This window comes from Venustampulla echinocandica (genome assembly GCF_003357145.1).
Source record: "Venustampulla echinocandica strain BP 5553 chromosome Unknown scaffold_0, whole genome shotgun sequence".
Taxonomy (NCBI): Eukaryota; Fungi; Ascomycota; class Leotiomycetes; order Helotiales; family Pleuroascaceae; genus Venustampulla; species Venustampulla echinocandica.
In genome coordinates, this window is record NW_022474205.1 from 1288366 (window position 1) to 1309081 (window position 20716).

Below are 20716 nucleotides of genomic sequence, written 5' to 3' on the forward strand. Positions count from 1 at the left end.
AACTACTTGCATGAAACAAAGTATCGAGCAATGAGAGAACGTTATTTGGCACCAGGCATTCGGGGCCGAGCCGAGCGGCGCCATCCGTACTGTCAGCCTTGTGCCTCATACAGTACCAAGTACCACGGCACTTACAGCACGAATACTCCATATGGCCTATAGCTAGGCCACTCAAGTACGAAGTATCACAAAAGGTTGCGAGAATTCAGCTCTCTCGACCGGGGTTTCCATGGCTAAAGCCTAAACCTGCACCAGAGGCTGTGGTTAACTGCCATTCTCGACTCGCAAAGTTACAGGGAGAGATCGATCATCAGCATGCAGAGGGCAGCAGTTTGCAGGAACCCAGAACAGATCTGATAGTCAACCCAATGGCGCTCGGTATCAGCCACTGCCTTGTATAAGTCACAGATAACGACATCGAATTGGAAAAAGTATCCGGATTTGAAGGGCCTTTGTATTTCCAATTTGTGACACAAATGGCACAGCCTAACACCCAGGCTCCAAGGCTCCACACCCAACCACCAACCGTTGATTTCATCGACACCCGTCTTTCCAAGTATCATCCAGCGTTTAACGACCCTACTCTGCGATACGATCCTTCATCCGCGCAATACGTTCCAGCCCTGCAGCACAACAAGATAGAAGGAGTGAAGCCAGCAGGGCCACCTGCGGAAGTCGTAATGAAGTTTTGGGATCACATTTTCCCCAAGGCCATGGATAAGCTCAAGTTTTCCATGGCCACCAAGGAGGCCAAGGGTCGCCTAGAAGAGTATAGTATTCGAAACAAGGCGAGCTGGGACGCTGTCTATGGCACGCTCGAGGTTGCTCGAATGCAATACACCTCGAAAACCGGAATTGGCGGTGCTTTGAGAAAGGTCTGGCGCAAGGCTGCTGACCACATCCAGCCGGCGATTGAGACAACCAAGTTGGCAAATGAGGTAGTCAAATATATCCCACAAGCAAACGCGGTCACGCCCGTTTTTGGAATCGTGGAGGTTCTTCTGGATGTGAGTAGATTTGGGCATCCATAATATTGTGAACTTCAGCAACAAGGCTAGTTTTTTGGTGATAACAGTTCGTACATGCAAGGCCGTCAAGACCGCTGCCGCAGTCCGAAAACAAATCCTCGCCGGATTCGAAGACCTCGATCCTATCTTCTCAGACGTTGAGTTATTCCTCAGTACCTTCCCGAATGCCTCCAACATAACAAGCAGCTCCATCGACCTGATCGCCACGGTCTTCCTGGCGGTGGAGTGTGGGATTGGATTTTTCATCGGATCTACTTGTGAGACATCTGCATAGATAGAAATAACCCCTTTACTTCATATTGCAAGCGTGACTGACATAAGACGTCGTCCAAAGTCATCCGAGGGCTTTCTGCAACCTTCAATAAGGCGGAATACGAAAAGCCTCTGCTAGATAGCCTTCAGATGATCACCGACAAGAGCAAACAGGTCGAAGCTCATTATTGTACGTCTTCCCTTGGGACGATGCTCCTCCCGAACGGTACATTGCACTTGCACTAAGCCTGCTTCAAGATTCAATTGAAACTCAACGAATACAGCATGAGATGCTTGCGCAAAACAATTACATAATAGCCCAAAACAACAATACTCAAGTGGCAATGAACTCTGTCCTAGCTGTACTGACTGATCAATATGTCCGTGAACGGCAAGCAAACTTGCTCAGTAAGATCCGGTACCGATGAGGGGGCCTCTTGCCTCAACCCTATGTCTCATGTATTTGGTGCCATCATTCTAACAGCTAGTTTTAACGCAGTAACGCAAGAAAACTCCTCTCTCAAGGTTGAAGTGGAGATTTTGCGTGCCGCTTCACCCCAACCAGCATCGCAAACCTCAGCTGTCAACGAGGATGGACTCCTCAGTCTACTTGACATTCCCAACATCGACTTAGCCGATCTCGAACGCATTGAAAAACGAGGACAGCTACTCTCTATGCAGGAGCGCGGACGCGCCGAGCAGATCGTACACAACCAGAAATTCCAGACCTGGCTCGTTTCGCCGACCTCGACGATGCTCCTGACCCACGGAAACTTCCACGGTCTGCAGGACACTTCTGCATTATCGCTATTTTGCGTAACGCTCATTCGTGCTTTCCGGGCCAGGCCGCGCTTCGTGACGCTCGTGTGGTTTTGCGGTCTCCACCTGAGCGTGAATGACTCTGACGCTGACTCAGAAGATTATAGCGACGAAGAGTGCGGACTAAGTATGATGGAGCAGATGCTAAAGAGCTTAGTTGTACAGCTACTCTGCCAATATTCCTTTAACACACAGTACTTGCCTTCCGAGATTGAGCTTGCGGGCGTCCAGGACGGTGACCTCGAACAACTGTTCCCGCTATTTGAATGGCTAGTGCACCAGCTCCCTGAAAACATTACACTTTTCTGCCTTATTGACGGCATCGCCTATTACGAGCGCGAGGAATTCGAAGATCCCATGTTGGAAGTGCTGGCAGGCATCCTCAGACTCACGGTTGCCAGCAGTATTCGGGCGGTCGTAAAAGTTCTCGTCACCAGTCCCTGGGGTACTGACACTGTACGAGCGGCGTTTGAGGCTGAGGATAAGGAAGACGAGGAAGATCTAATTCTTTCCATGGCTGGACAGTCTCGGCTGGGATGGATACCGAGTAAGGCTCGTCTTGAGAGGGAGTTGGGAAGTGGGTTTGAGGAGGTTTCTCATAAAGCAACGGAGGACTAACGCGACGTGCAATATTAATAGGGGTGTCGGAATACCAAAACCAAAGGAACCTTATTTTTCACTTGTTTTGTCTACCTAGGTACTAGAGGGCATAGAAGTTGTTTCCCATTACGTCCTAATATAATACTACTAACTTAGTACCAATTTACTACTAGTTGTTATTGTTTATAGTGCTCCTTAGAGGGCGCAAGCAGTAGAGTAATACATTAAGGCGGGTAATTTTCGGCATTTTATCGGATCGACGAAGTAGTACGTACTTCGGTTTCTCGAGCTCGAGTAATACGATAGGGATTGGCGAGCTTTTATTGATCAACGACACCTCAAAGGCCGGAAGGGAAGTGAAAAGCCAGATCATAAGATGTCTAAAACGCACCACTCTGCAGAGCCTATCGAGTTATCGTTCCCTCTTCCGAAAGCACCGGACACAAGAGTTCACCTCAGCCTCACAATCCAAGCTACATCGTCCCACTTGTTCCTGACGACAAAGAGCAATGGCGACACATCTACACCGGTGTCACTAGGTTCTTTTGTCTATGCTATTCCAGATGTGAGTCTGATTCTTGTTGAACAAATGCACAGATTCAAACTAATATTATCGTAGAGATATAATCCTGGTCAAACCCTATCTACCCCTCTCTACACCCACGAATCTACCCTGGAATTCACGACCCGTCTTGCGAAATTGCTTGCACAGAGAACTCAGAAGCCTGTCTATGTGGGAAACTCAATAAGTTTCGCTGATACTGGGATGGGCGGCACTGTCGAAGAGGAAATGGAAGGCTTCCGAAAGGTCGTTGAGGTTGTGACAGACGAGGTCAAGAAGAGTAGGGATTAAGAGATTGCCAATGGCAGATGAATTAGTCTTGTTCCCAAAGACTACAGGAGCCGCGCAAATCAGATTGACCCTCCCGGGAGTCGGGAGATGAAGTGCGAAGTCATGCCGATGTCCTCGCCACGAGCCTGCAACCGTTGCCATTCAGAAAGCCACTCATATATGATGTCAATCGTGCCTCCAACTCTTACCAAGTGAGGTTCCGCTGGAAACATTTGGCATCAATATCAAGTACCTCTACAAGGTCGGAGGCAGTGCGACATCCGTTGTATGGCCGAGATATTGCAAGCCATATGAATATCGCATTGGATGCTTCGATACTGTTGGTTGATTGGTTTCATATTTTAAGGTACAGGCTCAATGTGTACCGCTAAAGGATACCCACCATGAATCTTCGGATAGGTGATGAGATTGTATTGCATTGTCCTACCGCGCGTATTACCCAACGGTGGCTAGTATGGCACTGAAGTTACACCTTCATAGTCGGTCAGGTCACATCACGATGCAGATATCCACTTCCATCAAAGTCTACCTCGACATCGTTGGGCGACAGAGAATTATGATTGACACTCTATAACGGGTCCCTGATAAATTTAGAGCGGGCATTTACATCAGATCGGTATACCTGAGACTCAAATTTTTATAATGGCTCCCCTGTAGCTCCTAGTTACATCAACAGTGGAAAGAGAAGGGTACTTGAGGGACTGAGGCTCAGGACGATTGTAGGCGGAAGTCAATTGCAGGCAACTTCATCTGCAAACAAAGGCACACGCCCTATAACTTCTCTGATCTGGGTGTCTGAACCAACGATAGAAATAGGTTGCTATGGATATTGATTTTTGCTGTATCAGAGAGGCACACGCGATTTGACGTCCTTCACCCCGCTATTGATCATGTTACATGCATATTGTCTTGGATTCCCTCCAACCCAGCAGCATTGCTGAAATAAACATAGAAAAATCAAACTGCATGAACAACCTAAAGAAAAAGAATTAATTTTATAGACGAGTGACACCGCAAACACCTGCAGAGACAGAAACAGAGACATGATAGATCGTTGTTTGTTTGTCCTAACGTTGACCTGAATAGGTAAGCTTAACCACAAAATTTCTCAAGCGACGCTTGTGGCCCAGAGGGCAAGCGACAGTGTGGGCGACAGTGGGCGAGCGCAAGTTTCGGCCAGACAATACAGCACCACATCGCAATCCCCCGATCTTCACCTTTACGACACTCTTGCAGATGTAATCGCAGATCCACGTCCACTTGTCCACTTGCGCAAGTACCCGCAGCTCACATTATCTCTTTCGAAGGCGATCCACAGTTAGCAAACCGCTGGAAGAATCAACCCCGCGATCGGTGGCGATTGAAGGACCCTTCCGAAGAGGTCCCAGTGCCCATTCCCACAGCTATCTGGCGTCGCACAATTCTCCCTTCGACTTGTCTCTTGTTTCTTCAATTTGTAAGTACAAGATACCACCCGCGCAGCAGCATGCCGTCCTCCAGATCCGCCGGTTCGCCGTAAACTATACAACTGCTAACAACATCATCCCCGCAGATGGTGACCACCTAAGGTCAGACAAGTATACCTGTGCGACCCCTTGGAATCGGTTCGTGCTTCGAGAGGATATCTGAATATAGGAAGGATCTGAATCGCCACACAAGGGGGTTGGCCATCCTTCAAGGGTGCAGCTGTGGACATGGCCTGGCAACCGGAGCAAGAGGCGCTGGGGCAACTAGCAAGCTGCTTGAAAGACTCCTTGAGTGGACACAACAAAAATGTCCAAAAGCAGGCAGAGACTGTGAGTGAACAATTTTGAGAATGATTCTCTTTGGATTTGTTTGCGCACTGGAGCAACTGCTGATGTTACTGTGATGCTGTGTAGATGCTTGCCCAAGCAAAGTCCTCGCCTGATATCAACAATTACCTTACATACCTATTCTCAAGCTCTGAAACTCCCGCAGGCCTACCCTATTCTCCGGTGGAATACCATGCGGTTCGAGCGGCGGCGGCTACCATGCTGAAGAACAATATCAGGACTGGTTACAAGACTATACCGCCCGACAGCCTCACGCTCGTGCGTTCGTCAGTACCTTTGGCTTTGCAAGACAAGAATCAATCGATACGGAACTATGCTGGAAATGTCATCACTCAGATAGTCACCCGTGGTGGCATTTTGGGTTGGCCGCAGCTATTACCAGAGCTGCTCTCGTTAATTGGGAATGAGCCCGGAAATATCACGCCTGAAGCTCAAGAGGGGGCTATGGATGCTCTAGCTAAAGTATGTGAAGACAACAGGAAAATGCTGGACAAGGACTATCAAGGCCAGCGGCCATTGACATTTATCATTCCGAAACTCATTGATTTTACTGTCAGCGACAACCCCAAAGTTCGATCTCTAGCACTCGGTACCCTGAATGTTTTCATCCCCCAGAAACCCCAGGCCTTACTTGTTTCGCTCGATGATCTTCTAAACCGTTTGTTTCAACTTGCAAATGACCCCTCATCTGATGTACGGCGGCAGGTCTGCCGAGCCTTTGTTCAAATCGTGGAGATCCGACCTGACAAGATCTTACCGCACATCGGCGGGCTCGTCGACTACATGATTGCGCAGCAAAAGAAAATTGAGGATGAAGAACTGGCTTGCGATGCTGCAGAATTCTGGCTCACCGTTGGGGAGCACGGCGAGCTCTGGAAATCTTTAGCCCCTTATCTCAACAAGATTATCCCCGTCCTACTAGAAAGTATGGTCTATAGCGACGAAGATATTGCAATGTTGGAAGGCGGTGGCAATGATGCGGATGAGGAAGACCGAGCTGAGGATATCAAGCCAACATTTGCCAAAACCAAGGGCGCTCGAATTCTCACCAATGGTGAAGAAGTTGAAGTGGTTGAAAACGGCGGGGGTTATGCAAAGCTTGGAGACGACGACGACGACTTGGATGAGGGAGAAATCGAGGAGTTCGACGACGATGACGATGACGATGATAATCCTGAGGATCGTTGGAATTTGCGGAAATGCTCCGCTGCTGCTCTCGATGTGTTTGCGACCGACTTCCGAGGTCCTGTTTTTGAGACCATTCTCCCATACCTAATGACGAACCTACGCCATGAGGAGTGGCCTTATCGTGAGGCAGCTGTACTCGCTCTTGGAGCTGTTGCAGAGGGCTGTCTGGAGGTTGTTACTCCTCATCTTCCTGATCTCGTACCTTACCTCATCTCGTTGCTCAATGACCCGGAACCACTCGTCCGACAGATTACTTGCTGGACGCTCGGACGGTATTCATCTTGGGGGGCAAACCTCAATACCGCTGCTTTGCGGGCGCAGTTCTTCGAGCCTATGATGGAAGGTATCCTGACTAAAATGTTGGATAATAACAAGAGGGTTCAGGAAGCTGGTGCATCGGCCTTTGCACACCTTGAGGAGAAGGCTGGTCACGCATTGACGCCGTATTGTGAGCCAATCATCCGGCAATTTGTTCGTTGCTTCGAGAAGTACAAGGACCGGAATATGTTCATCCTCTACGACTGCGTCCAAACCTTAGCTGAGCATGTAGGCCATGGACTTGCGCAACCTCAACTTATCGATATTCTAATGCCAGCGCTCATCCATCGATGGAATAAGGTTTCCGACCAGTCGAAGGAGCTTTTCCCTCTTCTCGAATGTTTATCCTACGTAGCCACGGCTTTGTCAACGTCGTTTGCGCCATTTGCTCAACCAGTGTTCGCCAGATGCACAAAGATCATCCATCAAAACCTGGAAGAGTACATGGCGTCGGTCAATAACCCAATTTTAGATACGCCTGACAAGGACTTCCTCGTAACGAGTTTGGATCTTGTAAGCGCCATTGTCCAAGCAGTTGACCAAAAGCAATCCGCCGAGCTCGTATCCGGCACACAACCCGGGCTGTTCGACCTACTAACATTCTGTATGGAGGATGCTGAAAACGAAGTTCGCCAATCAGCGTACGCTGTGTTGGGAGACTGTGCAAAGTACGCTTTTCCACAACTGCGACCGTTCCTACCAACATTACTCCCGATCCTTATCCAACAGCTTGACTTGGATCAGATCCTTGACGAGCAAATTGCCACTGGCTTCAGTGTCTTGAATAACGCATGTTGGTCTGCCGGGGAGATCGCAATCCAGTACGGCAAGGAGCTAGAGCCCTACGTCGGGCAACTCCTAGAGCGATATCTCCATATTCTAGGCAATCCGGAGGTTCCTCGATCCGTGTTGGAGAACTCAGCAATAGCCCTGGGCCGACTAGGACTGGACAATTCTGGGGTTCTGGCGCCTGTCCTGTCAACATTTTCGGAGCCATTCTTGAAATCAATCCATAGTGTGGAGCACACGGTGGAAAAGGCTACCGCCATGAAAGGGTTCTGTTTAGTCGTCCTAAAGAACCCGCAAGCTATGGAGAAGGACCTCGCGCGCCTCTTCACGATCATTGCACGATATAACAATTTCGTAGAAGTAAATCCTCTAATCGCTGATCTCCGGCAGATTTTCCAGCACGTAAGTTTTATGAACTGATATTGGTCTTCACTACTAACCTTACTTCTCAGACACTGGAAACCTACAAGTCCCTCATCCCCGACATGAACGCGTTCCTCACTAGCCAGATAGCCCCAGCAGACGTAACGGCTCTTCGCACGATATACAGCCTGTAAACAAATAAAATATCCAGTTTTGGGCAGCACCGGGGCGCAAACGGAATTGGGTGCAAGTTTGAAGCCAGCAAAGAAACGCGACATGATCTTGTATTTACGAAAGCATTATTTCGGAGGAAACGGAGACAAAAAGAGCATTGTGCATGGGCATTTAAAGCGAGGTTCTGCACTACAGTTTACGTGGGCGATAACGACCGTTAGATATTATATTTCCTACTTTGGCACGTCATTTTACTACTAGTAGCTTAGATATTTAGTGCGAGCTTTCTACCTCTTGATGAGAATAGCGGGCAGTGAGAGGTTGGGAGAGAACCTTATGCCATCTGAGAGGGGAGGTGGACGGTATGGGGAACATGATTGATGGGCTTGGGTTGGGTTGGGGGGCTGGCCATGGTAGCTTTGAGGTTGCTTCCACGATTGGCTTAGGAAATGGGTACAATGAGTGGACAGGGAGGAAATAAATCGGGTTTTATGATGCTCATTTTTATTCATTGTGTGATGTGACCTGATCTGTGATTTTCGAGATATCCATTCCTAATCTTACCCGTAAAAAGCATTCCAAGGTCAGTCTTAACCCCTGTGTTGGATGGGATGGCTGAGGCGGAAACCAACACACTTGGTCAATGAGTAATGGCAGCATTAAACAAGGAAAATCACGTTCTAATTTATGCAATACAAGAATGTAATCGCCCAACTTCCTCATTAACTTCCCGCTAGCCCTTCATATCTTCATATTGTCGGCGCATTCCTGCCATGACGACCCCGCCAACACAAAGCATGGTCGCAAATCAAAAGCCTTCTTACAAACTCCAGCCTGAGTAGACAACATTGAGAATTCCCGAACATCATTGCTTTTATTATCATATTACCTATTAGCAGTGTCCTGTTCTTCCTTCACAAGACGCTCACACAAGTTGTGCTTGGTTCGGATCAATTCACTAGGCTCTGCCCTATCCTCGATACCACGTAGTGCTACTCGTGTGCCGGCATAGTTGACAGTTGGTAGTACGATAGTATTGAGCTGGAGGAGTCGGCCCCCCGAGGAGCATGGCTCAATACTTTGAACTTTAGTAAGGAGACAAGGGCTAAGAGCAATGGTACAAGTTTGAGATCTCTGCGTTTACTTGAAGAGAAGAGGCACGTAAAGTGCTAGGAAAAGGTATTTGCGGCGCACTTGGCCAGTTCACATCAGGAAATACTACCAGGAGATGACCTTTAACGAAGGATTGCCTATGTTGTGTATACATATATATAATCGCTCGACTAGCCTCCGCGGCCAATTTCCCACCATTTGCTCAATTTATAATGGGTACATACATACTCATACTGCTCCCTACTTCCTTACTACTTTGAAAGCAGCTGACTTGGTGTTAAGAAGTAGCCGGTGCCGCGCATAAAATAAGAAAGGAACACAAGAGCATTGACTTGGAGGAAGGGGAGGATACACTGGAGCAACTGGAGTGGTGGGTTAAATCTACTCTAAAAGAAGAATCGAACTTAGATGCTCTAGCCGAGGAGAAGATGGAGGGTAATACGAACTCCAATTTTGAAAGCCATCCTCTGCTGATCGCGGTTCTCAGTTAATGCATCTAGATCCGTTAGGTCCCTTGTACATCATGCTTATAGGTAATCGGGATAACATCAAGTATAAAATTATGTGGTTTACATTTCTGAAGAACGCTACAAAGCCCGTTCTACTTTCACAATTAAGTTAACGTCCATCGCCCACAGAAGCACTTGTTTTCATAATGCAACTCTAAGCCGCATTCCACCCTTAGAACAACACGGCGGCATAAAACTCTGTTTGTTATACCAAGAGGGCCACTTTGCAAATTTTTATTTGCTTTGGAAGCAGAGTGATGAGGCACGCATGGTGCAGAATATGCATAAACATTCGGATGCACTCTAGTGGGGTTTGTTTGGTGCTACTCGGTCATGTCCAGTCTCTGGACGGGAAAATGCCGCGCTCCGTTGCAAGGGAAACTCTCAACTCCGTACAAATACTGCATAATAACTCCGAGGAGGAAATATGCTTGGATTCAGTGCTTAAAATCCCTACTGAGAATCTCGAATACCTAGTAAAAAGACGTGTTTTACGTCAGGCTAACCTGGGATTCCTGTGGCCGTGGACCTGCTTCTGGGAGTTTTCCCGTCCAGACACTGTACGTTTTAACGACGTGTAGTATTCTATTTTCGGGGGTGCAGTAGGAGGTTTCCGCATGTGATAATCTAACAATGAACCTAGAGATGCCGCTGCGACCACATTGGCATAACGATACTTACTTCTAGGACCAGAATGGCGTCATAGAATTAAGTCTAAATGTGCTCGCGTTTCCCATCGATATGTTAGTTTGTCTTTATTAGGTGCGCTTGCCGGAGATGAATGTAACCAATCAGTGCAATGTGTTATTTGGGTTCGGTCGTTTAAGTCGCACCCAACTGGACGGCTGTCTTGGAACGGTGGAAATATTCAGTAGGGTGGTGGATATTGACGAAGATGTGGATATGGACATAGAAAGCACGTTTTTAGATCCGGGAAAAGGACGGTCAGGATCCCCCGTTGTGGCTACTGGTAGAGTCGGAATGGGCCGCCTATAACCGAGTCCGAAAAGGGGGGATAAAAGTGGTGCAACATTCGGAGCATGTCTGGTCCGGATCTAAGTCGAGCCACGTAATACTCCACATTGAATTCGAGACTCGGAGGTGGCCATGGTATACTGGCTTGTTCGGTTAAGTCAAAAACAGTACGATGTGGGAGGTAACCTTTGGCTATTTCGACATGGAATGAATTTTAGAGAGAATAATCAACAGACACAACGATGGTACACTGGGAATTGCCCTTTCGTGTCTAGAGACTTTAGGTCATTTATGTTACTATAAATGTGGCCCTCAATGGACTCTGCCCACAATCTGAAAGTTTAGTGGCTAGGGGCCTCTGTATCTGTTTAACTTACACGTACCCGGGTCTGTTCGGCTACCAATATAGAGCCAAACGGCCAAAGCTCACTGCTCGGTTTAATCGTTAGCTTTGTGAGTTAGTTGCAGTAAGATGTAAAACGAAAGAGTTATTTTCAGGGTCTTCATCTAACTCGTACAAGAAACATATGGAACCGGGAAGCAGGCGAAACGGCGATATATGGACAAGATAGTCAGGATTTGACGAAAAGAAGTTCAGTATGGGGATGTACTGAAACCCCTCACTATCAGACTATGGTGTTACAAATATATGGCCTTGATACAAAAGAGTTCAAGGGCCACATTAGTAGCAAGTTCCGTGAGCCGCCAAGCAAGGATTGGCCTCTTGAATTCGGGCCAGCGGCATGACTTCATCCGGCCTTAATGGACCGGCAGTTTCCGTGGAGCTGCAGCAGGAACCTATGTTTGTTTGCTTCGAAACAGAGACCTAACTGCTTCTAACGATGCCCTGACTTCCCTATGTTCAAGACTTATCAGATGCTGAGCGGAGTTGGTGGCCTATGCTCGGCGATCAGCCCATGAGAAGAGGAAATATTTTTTTAATTTTTTAATAATCGATTCCCACTATGGCCTTGGGCCACTTGGCAGTCAAGACCCAAGCTAGAAAGGCGGGAAAGGAGGGCTTTCAAGCCATAAGTTCGAAATGTTTGTTAAAGGTCCTCTCGCCTGCGAGCGTTGTTGAATCTGGTATCGCGTTGGAGAGATAGAGCCAGACAACGGCATGGTAAACAATCGGGACAACAAAGGGAATAGATCTGTGCACTGTACATAGGTATGGGGTATAGACTATACCCCTTCGCGGCAGTAACTGGGATGAGGTACGTAACTTTGGTGTCGAAAAAGTTGAGGCTATTACTTTATTGGCCACGGCTCAACTTGCCACATGTGGATAGCCGGGCCAAGTTAAAGGTACGGAAAAGTCCCCGACTCTGAAGAAGGCCTCTACGGAGTAGGGCCATAGCAGAATGCTGTAAGACCACCCGAGTGATTATAGTAGTCGAAATGGTGAATCGGTGATTTAATGATAAGGAGCAAAGTACAGTCTGCATTAACTATAAGCATAGACTGTACAAGTAAGATATGTAAATATGCATAATAGCAATGTGTGAACCACGTGAAGGCAGAGGAAAGGCGCTCGGGACCGAGTTAACAGCGAAGTTCTCGGGACAACTAGTGGAAGAAGAGAAAATTTGCCAAGAGTGGAGATGACCAGATTTAGTCTAAAATTAGATTTAAGCTCTGTTTCGTAGCAGACTTCCGTCCTCGTATTGACGGAGTTCAAAGGCTTACATCCGTGCACTGAGTGACTGAGGGGACTGTCCCAAACACAATCATTCCTCCGGCAACATGCTCCGTATGATGTCCCAAAATCCCATCCCAAGTGAAGGCAAAGCGGGTGGCGCTTCCTAGCGGAAATATTATAAGTGCCGAGCATTTGCGCCAGCCACACATCGATTCCTGCTGGGAAGTACTTGGGAGATGGGTGACTGTATGAAGAACTTCCCAATAGAGTTGGTGGTACGTATTAAGGCCCTGAGAAGTGCATATAGGAACCATTTGAAAGGCAAACTTCGTATGTAATTTGTCCGTGCCAGAGACTTGCGTCGACGTCGTTGGGGTTCGTGCGGGATGCAGTGCAATGCGGTGAAAGGTTGCGGGGTCCCTATCGCGGCTTCACCGCCTTTAATCGCTCTAGTACATAGTACCTCCGTACCTAGGTAGAGAGCAGTGTAAAACTAAAGGAAAGAATATATGAGCCGTTAACGCAGTTATTATCGAGGGAGGTTGGAGAGAGGTTGGAGCAAATGGAGTGGGAAGAGGAGACAAGTCACGCGCTACGCTTAGTAAGTATTTTGCTAGCTCAGCGTGGTTGGACTTGCAAGGTTCTGGGGTGTCGGCTCTTCACTTATTGACTCTGATTGACCCTCTAAAGTAGTCCTTCCTACGAATGTCGCACAACAGAGAATCCCAGCAAACCCTTACAGAAGAATACCAGCACGGGTTGGTTGGTCAGAGCAGAGAACAAGAAAGAAGAAAGTACTTGGGCAGGGCTTTCTTGTCATGTAGGCCAGCGCTTTTATACTAGTATGTGGTGGTGTCTAAAATAAAGGCATTAAAGATTCTCATCCCTGCAAACAGAGGTATTTGAGATGCTCTCTAACACCGCAACCGCTATCCAGGACTACATTATTCTCACCGCCTTCATGCGATACCTATGCGAAGCATCGTTACAATACAGGCTGACTGTATTGGGGATGGTCGGGGATATGACGATTAGCGATTAGGGTTCGAAACTGGGCCTAACACCACGAATATCCTCCTCCTCATCGCCATCGCAGATCTACGATTGGGTGTTTTGCTTAGTGAGGCGCATGCAGCAAGTGCCCCTAAAACCCATCATTTTGGTCGGCGATAGGGCCATTGTGCATATCCCAGGACAAACAATAATAATGGGCCGAAAAGTGCCTGCATCCCGGCCATCGACGCAAGGAATGGCGGCTATCCATGCACAGAAACCCCCCCCGAATTAGGTGCTATTTTTGGCCTGGAATTCTGGCGGAGGAAGCCCTTTCTTCTGGAAGCATTTTGGGGGGACCACCACAGCCTAACAATCCTCCATTAGAACTGGCTAGGACCAGGAGCCCAGGACATCATAATTGACGGTTGATTACTGACCAGACTGGGAAGAGTCGCCACAGACGAAAAGCTGTGCGGTCTTCCTATTGACTACTCCGCCATCGCCAAACGATACAACGTAACAGCCCGGCATGGGTGGGGTGCAGCATTTTGCCCGCTAGCCCTGACCATGAACCTCCAAAAAATCTTCCGATTCGGCCTTTTGGCCCAACTTGTCTGGCAACTAGGATGTGCAGCAACCTCATCGCAGCTATCCCAACTGGCATGATTGGATCTGTGCTATGAGCAGGGCATTCCTGATTATCCGCCCAAACTGGATGCTCAACGCAGCAGCATGAAACCCAACACGTCCATTCCGGTCTTCCATCAAAATACTGCTAACAAGAAAGGGGCTCCAATACCCGAAATAGCGTCACCTCGTGGCTCTGGCTCATCGTTCGTTAAGCCTCAGTTGTAAATGTCCCACGGCCGCGGCTACTTGCACCCGTCTGTTGCAGTAAATAACCGTCTCTGAATGCTCGGCCGTAATTCCGCCTCAGCCTCGCTAAGGTCAACACAGTTAGTGCTGTGAGATAGACGAAGCCTCAAAGCAGCCAACGCCCCAGAAGCCAATGGCCCAAAGCATTGCCCTTCGTGAGCCAATAGAAAAAGTGACCAAACAAAGCCCCCAAACGGGACTAGATCCCCGCAAGAGACGGAGTACCAGGTTGTTACTTATGTACCAACTCGAGTAAACAAATGTCGCACTTAACTGGCTGTTGCAGAGGGAACATCTCCGTAAGGCGCAGCAGCCATCGGCACCGGAGCGGGAACCGGCACGCGGGGCGTAAGGCCCGGGGTACGAGGAGCCGAAACCGTCGGTAAACAACTGGACTGAGGAGTGTGTCGTGGTGACGGAATACAGTGTTTCCAAGTCTTGGGTCGTGACTATTATCAAAGTGTCTGTACCCGTTCCCCATATTAATAATCATGCGAATTAGTAACCCCATGGAGCAGTATCTCGAGGTGCACTGGTGCAGTACCTTACCTACCGTACGTCCGTACCCTCGGCAATCGATTCTGCATGCTGAGGCTGTGTTGCTGCTCCCTTGTGCTGTTTTTGGTTACTAACTCACATCTTCTTCTGTCTTACGTTAAAGAGCTCCACCACAACACCATACCACTGCCAGGTAGGGAGCTTCGAAGTTCCGATCCTACTTCGTAAACGGACGTATCTGGCAGCTTTCAGTCCTTTTACTACGTGTTGTACGAATACAGTCACGATTATCCTTCCTTTATCCTTACGAAGCAGGCCAATTGGTAGACCTAGGGGTCTGGGAGGAGGAGGTTGGTAGAGGCCACCTGAGGCACCAGGACATAAGCCCTCTTTGTTCTGTTTCCTTTTTCCGCCCTCCGCTTCGCTATCCTTGGGCTGCCACGCCGTGGCGTTAGGCAACAGGATTTGTACACCGTGCTATTGTTGATTTGGTATGTTGAAACAGCTGGGATACGCCAGGATAGCCCAGGATACCCCCCAATCAGGGCACTTCACTCGCCTTTGCAAGAAAGGCAGACCGAGCTAGTGGAGAGCTATTTTTGGATCCAGCGACCGGGATAGGGGACCCACCACCCACGGGCCGTGCAAGGATCCCTGCCGTACCTTATTCCGAGGTCGACCGTTCCCTCTACAATGATATCTTCTGATGTCCGCTGCCCAATGCAGCGTGCACCGTGAGCGAGAGAAGAACCACAACCAGCTGATCACAAGACCTCCAGGATGCACCGGTCCACAGGACATGTCATGACCTGGCAGGAGATGGGCGGACGATGAGGACAGCACTGCACAGGATTACACACGAGTCGAGTGCTGCATCCGGCGGCCGCAAACCAACCACCACCCAGACAGGACAGCCATGCCACTGAAAACCGATCCCCACAGCGTAGCCGGTCGCCTCCATCGCCGGCCAAACCCAGCGGGCCCAGCAGCAGCTCGCCCTGCGGCCAAGTGGAGAGAGTACCATCTGTGTGCAACGAAAGACGGGGAAGCAAGATCACCCGAATAAGGAAGGCGGCCCCTTGTGGTGCTTCAACGGTTCTTTGAGCCAGCCTCGAAACGCAGCGACGGTGCTTGACCACAATCAACAGCAGGACTCTTTGTCTGCACTCATTCCAGCGCAGGCCGCAAGGCAGAGGCCAGGTGCTCCTCACAATCCTACAAACTGCTTTACATGTAGGTAGGTAGGTAGGTATATTGCCCCCGAACGGCGTAATCCTCTGCTCGCGGCGGGCTTTGCGCCAAGTCTATACATCATGGTATTATCCTCTCGTCATGTTGAACATGGCCACCGATATCAGCACACCCCATCATCAGCACTCCCGACGGGTTAGCATGATATGATATACCCTGCAACCGCGCAAATCACCGTTGAACAAAGCCTCCGGCGTGACGTCGTCTTTGTCCTCGGCTCCTGATCCGCTCCCCACCGACGGTCTCATGTCCACTCATATAGATTGTATGGTAGGAAGATCCTAGCGTCAACGCGCCGCCACGGCCGCAGCATCGAGCAACCCATTTTTAAACATATGGGCCTTGGCCCACTAAAGATTGATCTGATTAGGACCGTGAGAAATATTAGCTGACGAGAAGCCGTCCAACCTGTCCGTGCCAATCTGGGCAAGGAATCAAGTCGTCGAGGACTGACTGTAGCCGAGTACGCACAAAAGTAGACTATCTCCGTACGAAGAAGTACTTGCTGCGCATGGTACGTGTATCTACAGCACTCTGATACTTACGGAGTACTTCGTACGGTATTATTATCTATCCCCAGCCTATGCCTGGGCCCCAGCTGCCGCCTCGCTACACCATCACCATCACCATTACCACCACTGACCACCACTACCTCCCACAACTCGCAGAGTCCCACCTGATGCAGATGGACGTCTGAACACGCCCTGCCTCCGCCACTGAAACCCTCAACCTCACATCCTCGTCCATTCCTCTCCATACGCTCCAGTTCCTGTCCAGGCCCACGCCGACAACCCACGTCCGCCCGCGCCCTCCTAGCACGCCCGCTTGGCCTGTTGCGGTCATTCTGCCCCTCGGCCGGAACAACTACACACCTTTGCAGCACAGCATAAGAATCTTCCCATCGCCATCGACCTCAGCCCCCCCCCCATCAACTAGTAGATATATCCCATCCCATCGCCAGGTTCCTAGGACCCAGAACATCAGACCTTCGCTCCCGTTTTTCGCCGCTCGCTCCCGCTGCTCAACCACGCTCGCTTTGTGTGTCCGCCTGCTCTAGGAAGTCCCTCGTTGGCTCCTGTCATTCGCTTTGCGTTGCTCCCCGTCACCCGTCGCCATCTCCGTATCACCATCATCCACCATCGTTACCATCACCGTCACCATATCTCGCACCCCCAAAAACTCTCCCCAGACACAAACACAAAACCCTCCTCAGCCCAGCCTAACCCACTGCAAGCATTCGGAGCAACTTTCTCTCGCTGCCATAGTCGTCACCCCACTCAGCCATCATTGATTGTCTGGACCGCCGCCTGTATCACCTCGTCAAGCTTCTGGCCTCAGACTCGGCGGAGCAAAGCCCTTCCGGCTGTACTCTACGGCAACTAAGTTGGGAGCCAAATCCAACCAGATCCAAACTTATGCTTGCTGCCTCCTCGATATTGGAACAGAGTTACGTTGCTTTCAGCCGCTGCGGCCTCATCGTGGCTGTTTAGTTGGGGTGAACCAAACACCAACCCTGGCCGATCGTGCAGCCTTACATACCACACTCGCTTTCAGATCGCAGCTTACATATACCCGGCAGCCTCGGAGCCTAGCAAACCCCTAGTACCTTTCCGTCTGCTGTTTCTTCGTACCTGCACCGCATACACTTCTTCATTATAATAGTTTTCCGTCGGGTCTTTTGAAGATCCCTTTCGTTGGCTTTCACTCGTTCAAGCCCCGTTTATCTTTGTATCAAATCAACCCTCTTCTCTTCTTCTCAATGGCTGGCCCCGGCGGTGGACCTCCGCGGAGAAGGTATACTGCCTCTCCATCTTCCTTCGGCGTCGGTACTGACATCTATTGCAGTCACACTAAGTCCCGCAAAGGCTGTGAAACGTGCAAGCGGAGGCACATCCGCTGCGATGAGAATTTCCCTCAATGGTAGGCCCAAGATGAATCCCCTGGCGGGAGAAAACAACCCGAATTATTTCTCCTTACTGACACTATAGTAGTCGAAACTGTACAAAACACAACTGTCGTTGTCCCTACATGGACATGCCCGCGCAAGAGGAGCGCGCCCCAACTCCTGAGAGGGCAGACCTTTTGTGGACGGTAGAGGTCGAGGCAGAGATTGAGCGTTGGCAGCAGACTGGGGATTTCCCATTTCCAGATCTTTGCATCTATCCACCACCGTCTCCTCAATTCTTCTCCTCTGAGGATCTCCGCCTGATCCATCATGTGGCTTCTGTTTCTAGCGAACTCAGCGTTCACGAGGCAAGCAATTTCACCATTTGGACTCGTCAAATCCCACTGTAAGTAACGAATATCGAGAGCGAATACCTTCAGAAGTTGACAAATCTGTAGTTTCCTCAGAATTGGAATGGACTACCCCTTTGTCATGCACGCCCTACTCGCTCTATCAGCCACACATCTTGCATGGTTGACAGAGTGCCCGCTCACGGCTAACATGGCTTTTGAGCACCGTGGGGTCGCCCTCAAGGGTCTCCATGAGGCCATCGGGTCCTTCTCCAGACATAACTCGGATGCAGTCCTGGCAGCATCCCTCCTATTATCTTGGCAAGCAACGGAGTGGTGAGTTTATGGTCATATTATCTGAATTTCCGCGGTGCTAACTATATACAGGCGTGGCTGGACTCAATTAATGCATGGAACCTCATCTGTATGTTGAAATAATATCAGTTAAGGGACTTGGCACATGCTAACCGTTTACTAGGTAATCGATGCCATGGAGCCATGGAAGCATGAGTCTCAATTCGGAGACTTCATTGCAGAGCAAAGCACGTTTCCCACCGCGCCTCCGTCTCCTGCGCCCGGTGCTAAAAAATTGAGTGGCCCCCGCAAGCAGGATCTTGGGGCTCTTCAGTTGGCCTACGCACAGCTCCAGAAGGTCGAAGCGCACCTGGTGGCTCACAATGAGGATTCCAAGGCAATCCAACAACTCATGAGCTTCGTTCGAGCAGTGCGAAAGGTCTCGCCCAATCACACTGCTGCTCAGCGATTTGAAATGCTCAATCCACTTCGAGCATGGTTGTTCTGGCTTCCGGTCATGTTCCTACAACAGACGCGTGGGTCGCCGTCTGCTCTTGTTATTCTCGCCCATTACTATACCGTGGCATTGGTTGTTGAGCCCTTATTCCCCGAGGTCGGCGCGGCATACTTTGGGAGTCTATCGCTTGGGCCAATTGAAGACATCGCCCGAAGGCTGTTTTCCATCAACATCTCACATGGTTCCGATTCAGACATGCAGACTCCACTCAATCTCATGGAGTATCCTATTGATATGGTCTCCAAATTCAGGAACCGCATGGGCTGGGTCCAGCCAGAAAGGACAGCTTCCTTCCCAATATTCCGTGACAACGCTTATAACATGGAGGAGAGCTATCCCCACACAATGTCTCCGTATGGCAATCCAGCCTTCGCTTACAGTCAAGAACATCTCATGACGATGCCTCCTGATCCAATGTCCGCAACGGCGATCAGTCCTTTAACTCTCGAGCCTTTCTCAAACCACTATCTGAGCATCCCCTCCCCCAGCGGGTTTGGAGGATACCATAGCCCGGCATCATCTGGTCTAGGGGAAAGCCCCATAATGTTCAATGACCATGGAAACGATTTAGCCCTTTATGAAGGACATGGCTCAGGCCTGAATTTCGGCGGGTTTGTGCCTCCGACCGTGTGGATTTAGTCATCGGTCGAAACCAATTTTAACATCTCGCCCAGGATCCCCCCAGTTCTCCATTTCGATCCACAAGCACGCGAAGGTCTAACACACACATTCGATCCCGAATCTGATGAGCAGCATGCGCATCAAATGCCTCACCTGAACCACGACCCTCAACTTTCCGGCTATTCTCCCCGTTACCATTCTCCGGCACCTCCTCCAGGAAAAGGGAAAGAGCGCGAGAATTAATTCTCCCCCTTCTCGCCGCTGTTTTCTTACTGCTACGACATCTTATTACGCGCTATCCCTGAGACTACCAATTCTTCATACACCTAATACTTGTCCTATCATCCGCCCGACACTCCTTAGAAACCACAACCTCACCTCACCGACACTCCTTAGAAACAATCGTCTCACCGACACTCCTTTGATACCACCTTTCCCGACACTCCTTAATACCCCACATTATTGATTTAACGGCTTTACGACACTTATGATGACGCTATGATATTTATTGTACGAATACTAGCACCCCACGGTCCTTATAAATACCCACTCGGCATATCTGCATTTGGAACGGCGTTATTATAAACGGGCTTATGAGCAGGGAAAATGTTTTTGGCGCATATAGCAGGTATTTTGCAATGTGATGTGCACACGCATACATCATGGAAGGCAATGAATATCAGTCTGCTCAGGGAATAATGAAGATATTTACCACACTCTGGGCGTACCCCTTGTTCAGTGAGACCGTCCAATTGACTTTTAGCTCCTGGCAAGCACACATGAATCCATAAACGTAATATCTACTTGGCCTGCATGGCACTAAAGTATGCAAAGTAATCTCGCCAATCAAGTGACTTCCAAGTATCAAATAATACCGACATTTTGAAATGCAAGCCCAACAATAGAGGACTGGCAATAAGACACGGTCACGTGTTTGTGCTTAGTCACCATCGCGTCGTCCGATGCGACGCAATATATTGTTGGTCGCCGA

The 20716-nt window shown here is 49.3% G+C and overlaps 3 protein-coding genes across 3 annotated transcripts; all 3 read left to right on the forward strand.

The window, feature by feature from the left end:
• Positions 1–476: 476 nt before the first annotated feature.
• On the forward strand, positions 477–2717 carry BP5553_00409 (uncharacterized protein; the record flags this gene model as incomplete). Its single annotated transcript, XM_032009032.1, has 5 exons — positions 477–1007; positions 1090–1285; positions 1363–1470; positions 1599–1688; positions 1780–2717. The coding sequence occupies 5 exons, from the start codon at positions 477–479 to the stop codon at positions 2715–2717; spliced, it is 1863 nt and encodes a 620-aa protein (XP_031873086.1).
• A 358-nt stretch (positions 2718–3075) lies between these two features.
• On the forward strand, positions 3076–8218 carry BP5553_00410 (ARM repeat-containing protein; the record flags this gene model as incomplete). Its single annotated transcript, XM_032009033.1, has 7 exons — positions 3076–3264; positions 3319–3541; positions 4639–4828; positions 4860–5008; positions 5212–5348; positions 5433–8063; positions 8114–8218. The coding sequence occupies 7 exons, from the start codon at positions 3076–3078 to the stop codon at positions 8216–8218; spliced, it is 3624 nt and encodes a 1207-aa protein (XP_031873087.1).
• A 9599-nt stretch (positions 8219–17817) lies between these two features.
• On the forward strand, positions 17818–19968 carry BP5553_00411 (putative UPC2 Regulatory protein involved in control of sterol uptake; the record flags this gene model as incomplete). The annotated part of the gene is made up of 7 exons (XM_032009034.1): positions 17818–17852; positions 17904–17978; positions 18050–18349; positions 18402–18629; positions 18681–18717; positions 18772–19715; positions 19779–19968. The coding sequence occupies 7 exons, from the start codon at positions 17818–17820 to the stop codon at positions 19966–19968; spliced, it is 1809 nt and encodes a 602-aa protein (XP_031873088.1).
• Positions 19969–20716: the final 748 nt, after the last annotated feature.